Source organism: Bactrocera neohumeralis, chromosome 2 (assembly GCF_024586455.1).
Source record: "Bactrocera neohumeralis isolate Rockhampton chromosome 2, APGP_CSIRO_Bneo_wtdbg2-racon-allhic-juicebox.fasta_v2, whole genome shotgun sequence".
NCBI classification, from domain to species: Eukaryota; Metazoa; Arthropoda; class Insecta; order Diptera; family Tephritidae; genus Bactrocera; species Bactrocera neohumeralis.
The window spans coordinates 24,768,299-24,775,729 of NC_065919.1; the positions used below are offsets into that span (position 1 = coordinate 24,768,299).

At 36.1% G+C, this 7,431-nt stretch overlaps 1 protein-coding gene across 1 annotated transcript in view; it reads left to right on the top strand.

Annotated features, from left to right (window-relative positions):
- LOC126751252 (facilitated trehalose transporter Tret1-like) overlaps positions 1-7,212 on the top strand; it is a 46,816-nt gene extending 39,604 nt beyond the window's left edge. The window contains exons 10-11 of the mRNA XM_050461366.1: positions 6,300-6,712; positions 6,768-7,212. Of these exons, the coding sequence (XP_050317323.1) occupies positions 6,300-6,712; positions 6,768-6,968 (614 nt within the window). The 3' untranslated portion in view covers positions 6,969-7,212. The remainder of the gene's footprint in view (positions 1-6,299; positions 6,713-6,767) is intronic.
- The last annotated feature ends 219 nt before the right edge of the window (positions 7,213-7,431 follow it).

Consider the following 7,431-nt stretch of genomic DNA (forward strand, 5'->3'; position numbering starts at 1 on the left):
TTTCATTTTTTGGATTTAAGGGAGGAATCGCGATGGTCCTGAAATCTGGCAGTAGCCAAATGTAATTTGTTATATTAATTGTTTGACCGAACAAAGTACATTGTAAGTGATTGCTATTTTTGTTCGACTCAACCAAGAGATATTATAAACCAAGTTTAAGCATGCTACCTAGAATCCAAAACTTGACCAACTATCCATCCTGCCATATATTGCCGAAATGCTATGTGCCAGATAGCAGTGGATTTGTACTTTCACATTGAGATAAAAATATCACGGTAATTATAATTAAAATGCCAAGGGTGAATGATAATAAGTTGAAAAAATGTTGGAACGACTGTCCTCAATCTGTCAACCAATTATTCACAGCACCTTGTTTAAGTCGGATGTCTGAATGTTGGAAAATACTTACGCGATTCAGTTTTATCAAAAAATGCAAGCCTATGAGTGGTACAAAGCCTTCAAAGACGTTCGAGAGATCGTTATTGACATGATTCTTTTTCTCGACGACCTTCCACACAAAAAAATCAAGGTGATACTCATTGGTTGTTTTCGATATACATACTTGTATGTACGTGGTTTGATGCATCATTAATATTTTCCAGAAGGTCAGATGGTCAATGAGGAGTTCTATATGGCATTTTGCGTGAGACCATTCGTAGAAACGGCCGGAATTGTGAAAAAACTAATTCATGAATTTTTTGCTCGCCAATAATGCACCATCGCATCGAGCCACGATTTTGAACGAATTTAAAGCCAAAACGCAATTTTTTTTTGCTCCCCAAACTGAAATTGTCGCTCCGTGAAACACGATTTTACTCGATCGAAGAGATAAAACAAATTCGCTGAAAGACCTGAAGGCCATTCCAAAAGTGCTTATGAAACTGTTTCCGAGGACTGGAAAATTGTTGACAGAGGTGTATTACATTTGGTGGAATTATTTTGAAGGAGACGAAAAAGTATTGATGAATAATTAAATATTTTGCATTTTATTTGGTTAAATCCGGAGTACTTTTTGTCACAATGTATATCTGAAAAGAAATTTCCCAACTTAGCGAGGCACATAAAAAGGGAATATTTGTGGTTCCACAAATACGGCAACTGATAAGACAGGTTAAAAAAGCTTTGAAGAAAACTGAGCGATCGGAATCTCATCATGTAATTTTCTAGTAAACCACAAATCGGAAACTTATAAAGCCTTATTAACTGAATTTATAATGTCGTAAAGAGTTGAGTGTAATATGTTCTTAAAAAGAGACAAGACTTGTCATTTTTTTTTTTTCACATATTACTATTTAGTGTCTCGTGACAAAATTAAAGTAAAAATTTTGTTAACGAAGCTTTTCCGTTAGCATTGCTAATCTTGCTTGACATTTTTAATGCTTATTGTATTGCAAGCTACTATATATAATATCTTTTTTTATTGTGAAATATTTTAATAAATTTGGCGTTGGCGTTCCATTTCATCATCAGTTCACATAATGACGCTTTCCATGGCATTGGTCTTGCTGGCTCTCGCCAACACTTCTTAATATTGCAGTCCCCTCGAAGCCCTTTAGAATTCAAAGTTGCCGTTGAAGATGTGTCTTGGATTGGTTCTATTTTCGGTTTGGGATCCCTATGCAGTAGCTTTTTCTTTGGCCTCTTAACGGCTCGCATCGCAAGGAAGACAAACATGTACCTCTTGGCAATACCACATATGGTAAAGTGCAACTGAACTATTTCTATTTTGTATTGTAATCATAATTGTAACGTTCGTTAGTGGTTTTGTGTTTTAAAATCCCAAACGAATGTATTTTGTAAAGTACCAATAGTTAAGTAAAACTTAGCAATTTCGACAGCCGGTTCTACGCACCGGAATCGCTCGGATTTTATCCGACCAAGGCTGTTTTTTCGGCGATAAAATAAAAAACAAGTAATGGAAGGGCTCAGTTCGGTGTCGAACATTTTATACTCGCATGATAAAGTGATAATCGAGATACCGTTATTAGCAACTTTATTGCGAGAGTATAAAAATTATGCCCTGAATTACATGAAAATATCTGAGAGATTTACCGATATTTTTTGGTGAAAAATTAGGTTAGGTGAGCTTAGGCACCGTGTTTTGATATCAGGGACCTTGAAAAGTTATAGTCCGATCACGACAATTTTTCCACAAGGGATACCTCAGCTCAAATACCGTATTTGTGTAAAGTTTTATTCCGCTATCATTATTGGTTCCTAATGTATATATTATACAGAGAAGGCATCAGATGGAATTCAAAAGAGCGTTATATTGGAAAAAGGCGTGGTTGTGAACCGATTTCACCCATATTTCACACATGTCATTGTCGTACATGTTATATACCGTTTCAGAAATTCGAGTAATATTATATGGTTTTTGGGCATACAAAATTTTCATTGAAAGCCTGGAAGTAGCCTAATTTGAGTAATTCCGAGGCTGAGAACTATGGTTTTTTTTACGTCCAAACCCAGCGCACAACCTCATGCAAATGTTTCGCCTTCTTTTAGCTTTCCGGATGTTCTTAGGCACCCAAGGATACAAAGACCTGGAAGTAGTGAGCTGCTTCCATGTGTAAAAAAGAATCGTGCCATTTCTTGGCGATAAAATTTTCCTCACTTGAACTTCTACACATGACCCCATCCTTTCTGACCATGTTTTAGTGTTTCTGGTCGTTTTTTGTTAACGCACTTTTAGTGATTTTCAACATAACCTTTGTATGGGAGGTGGGCATGGTTATTATCCGATTTCTTCCATTTTTAAACTGTATATGGAAATGCCTGAAGGAAACGACTCCATAGAGTTTGGTTGACATAGCTATAGTCCTTTCCGAGATATATATATATACAAAAGCTTAATAGGGGGCGGGGCCACACCCACTTTTGCAAAAAAATTACGTCCAAATATGCTCCTCCCTAATGCGATCCTTTGTTCACTTTAATATCTTTTCGCCATTATGTGGGCGTGGCAGTTGGCCGATTTTGCCCATGTTCGAACTTACCTTCTTATGGAGCCAAGAAATGCGTGTACCAAGTTTCATGATGATATCTCAATTTTTACCTCAGGTTACAGCTTGCTCGGGCGGACGGACGGACAGACAGACATCCGGATTTTAACTCTACTCGTCACCCTGATCACTTTGGTATACATAACCCTATATCTGACTCTTTTTTAGTTTTAGGACTTACAAACAACCGTTATGTGAACAAAACTATAATACTCTCCTTAGCAACTTTGTTGGGAGAGTATAAAAATAAAATAAAATAAAAATAAAACTTGGAGCGTCTTGTTTGAAGATTAATTTAAACAAAACAGAAAGACAAAGACGATTTTTTTTGTCAAAAAAAGCCCTTCGTGATCATTTGCCATACTCAAATTTCCTCTGGTCATAAGTAATAGAATATTCATATAATTTTTCTCTTTTCTTCAACTGTTGTTTGTCACCCCTAAACTAGTTGAGACTGATATATTATAAACAAAGGTTTTTGATCAGGATGACAAGAAGAATTAAATTTTGAGTGACTGTCCGTCGGTCTGTGACTGTAGCTTGAATAAATATTGCGATATTCTAATAAAACTTGCTACAAATGTACATATGTTTCTTCGCAATCAAGATAGTATTGTTTTATATATGGGAGTAATGGGATCAATGGAACGATGATAATTTCCCTAAGTGCCATATATCTTATATAAAGATTTTTGTTTTCATTTTAACTTTATACTTTATGATGCCAAATATTGATACATACGGATCAAGACAAAATCTAGGCTTCCTATACCCAATACAAGAATTTCAAACTTCCGGTTGGTTTTAAACCTTATTTATCTGTCAATATGTGGGATGGCTTTGGAAAAATGAGTGAACTCATAAATCCAATATATAACTATTATTGTATTAATGTCTTAAATCCATGAACTCGATTCACGAATTACCCCAGCACCCATACCATATTAATGATTATCGTTTTTTTAACAGATTCTAACCGAATCGGTCAAAGTGCGAATTATCGTTCGTAGTTTTCGCAAAAAAATCAGCTCTTTAGGTATGGTACAAGTCTAGTTGTGACCCGCTTCATACTCAAAACATTAATCTACTTGTAAATCTGTTGTCGACTTAGAAGAGATGTTGATGACCTCTGTTAACTCTCCGATGCAACACGACGACTTTAAAGCTGCGTTCTTTAACTTTATCGGTGCTTAAACAGTTATTAACAGAGATGGATGGATAAATTGTATGCGACAAATTTTCTATGACTCCATATTCTTCACTGAATGCTTGGTGCCGCTCAAATACTCGCTCGTCATAACGTAGACTCCTCAAAACTCTTATGGAAATTTTCAACGATTCCGTAGCCGTGATTTCATTGCAAACACAAAATTTCTGATATCTTCTTATTTAAATACTACTAAATAAAAAATTTTCTGCAACATAACAGTTTTACAAATTATTTTTGTTTCATGAACAGCTCTTTTGGATGCTAAACTATTTCGCACAGAGTGTCGAGTATCTCTACGCAGCTCGTTTCTTTGCGGGGCTAACCTGCGGTGGACTCTATGTCATTGGGCCTGTCTTTATTAGTGAGATTTCAGCTAAAGAGTAAGTACTTAGTAATCAGATGTATATGTTCGTGTGTTTATAAAAGTGGGCATACGAGTATGAGCCGATACTATATAGCTTTGTGTGGATAAATATGTACATATATGGCATATTTGCTTATTTATTGCACTGTGAACAGCTGTTCGCCTCAACTCTTATCTAATTGTTATAATCCGTGTTTTAGTGACTTTATAATTGCTGAATAACAACAACACATAAAAAATAATGTACATATTTTTTTCTCTTTATCATTTCTAAGAATACGCGGCGCACTCACTTCGTTGGCAATGATGTTCTACAGTTGCGGCATTCTAATTGGCTTCATACTGCCCTCTTACCTCGATTATCATCTTATACCATGCATCGTCATTTTCCTATCCATAATATACTTTGCTGTATTGTCCCTTTTTCCGGATACACCCGGGAGTCTCTTGGAACGAGGTCAGCTGGAAGAAGCAGAGAAAGCTTTCAATTTCTACAATAACATTGATAGAAAGGTTACTGTAAGAGAATTGTGCGTCAATGAGCTGCAAACGTCGACAGCGATAAGTGATTTTGAGGAGCTCAAGGCGTCAAAATTAAAAGGAGGGAAAGCCACGTCCATCACTTTGCAAGACTTTTGTGAGTTGGTGTGTTTTTCATTGCATTTACATATTATTTTTTATTCATTGCACATTCTCTATTTCGAAGACGAAGTTTCGTTAATTGTTGAGCCAACTACCTCAACTTTTCTTTATTTTATTATTTAAAACGGAAGAAATCTGTACAATAAAAAGTGTTCCCGAACACATTCAAGGAAATCTCCTTAGAAAACAGAAAAGTATGTCAAGAAAAATAGGCTATATCGGCCAGAACAATGTCAAAACTTATTCGAGATGATCTCTACATTAAAGTTTACCATAGCTCGCTGGTCTTCTGACAACACGATTAAAGCAAATTAGACCCAACAGTGTTTTCAGTGACACGCGGTCAACGGCCCTGAAAGTATCCTTTTTACAGATGAAAAAATTGTTCACTACTGAAGAAGTTTTTAATAAGCAAAACGACAAAATCTCGGCACAAACTGCCAAAGTCGCAAAAACTATTATTCCAAGAGTTCAACATGGTCACCATCCAGCTTCTGTAATGACAAAGGTTTTGTTGGAGTCTCCTGTAAAGGAGTTACACAAATTCTTCTATGAAAAGGGGGGTAAAACTGAGGCGAAAGTATACCAGCAGAATGTTTTCGAATGCATGAAAAATAATTAAGCAATACTTCCTTCGATGGTGAACATTAGACATGGTTTCATTGCTGCAGATGATTGGCAGTCTAGAAGTCCATTGGACCACAGTAAGTGATTGGAGTTGCAGAAAATATCAGTCGAAGAAAGATCCTAGAAAGATATATAATTTTTTTGAGCATGGTATCGATATGAATCAAAATCTCAATTTAGCCCATACATAAATATAATAGCGATGTCAGCTCTCTTGTGAGTGCATGGGGTCAAGTTTATTTAGACAGGAAATGACTAGTTCAAAATCAACTTCTACTTTCAGAAATTCTAAGTCTAGTTTTCCCATTTCCTCTAGTCTATTAACCTTCCGAATCTTGCCAGTCTTTTGAACTCTACTTCTTCTCTAATGTCATACTGAATTTTCCTTCAACTGTACGAATACATTTTCGTTAATTTTTTAACCTTTTTAATTCTTTGCTTAATTTTTCAGTCAACAAGTCGGCTTTAAAGAAATTTGCGATCGCTTTTGTACTCTGCTTACAAAATCAGTTTTCGAGCAGTTTCGCTTTCGTAAATTATATGTCGCATATATTTGCTGAATCCGGTTCGACATTAAATCCACAGGACTGTACGATCTTTGTGGGTGTGGTGCAGATATTGTGCACACTATTGGCTTCCATTTTGGTTGAAAAGTTTGGTCGTAAAACACTAATGTTGGCCTCGACTGCTGGCATGGCGCTTGGCATGTTCGGCTTTGGTGCATTCGTACAATTCACCGATGACGCAACAAAAGCCGAATACAATTGGGTTCCACTGGTGGCGGTTGCTTTTGTCACCGCAACAGCCTCTTTTGGCGTAATCTCGCTGACCTTTACGATAATTGTGGAAATACTGCCGGCAAAGGTTAGTCCGATGTGGGAGAGGGGTTAAAATTATTAATACTTTATATTTTTTTCAGATTCGTGCTCAGGCTCAGTCGATTGCAATGATGTTTTGCAGCATTATGGTCTTCATCACGCTGAAGTTGTATCCATATTTTCTCTTCAATCTGGGCATATCGATCACAATGTATTCGTGCGCCAGCTCGTGTGTGTTCACCGGAGTTTACTTGCTCATATTTCTGCCAGAGACGAAGGGCAAATCAATGGCGAACGATTGAGAAACTAATTAAGTTATTAATTAATTAATTGTTACGGAAGTTTGTTGAATACGAAATAGAGACATTTAATCTTTAAATACAAGTAGCTTAGTAGCTTTGCGTGAAAAATCGACATCATATAGTTAGACCGCGAAAAAGCATCGCGTGCTTAATAACCCTAAAACTAATATTAATAATTTGAAATAACCAAAATGCAGTTGTTATAGCAGATCCTATTAAAAACATATCACTGCTTACCAAAAGATTTTTCAAATACTTTTTAATTCAAACAAATATTGTGTTATATGAAATATTTATAAATCTGTATTGTCAAGCTGAATCGACATTATCTAATATATACAATTTCCACTCTGTATTTCCATATTTGCAAAAACGAGACTGAGATTTGTCAAACAAACTTGCATTCAAATCGAATCCATGCGACCGAAATTGTCAGTGATGTGGTCGAATGCTGAACTACAGT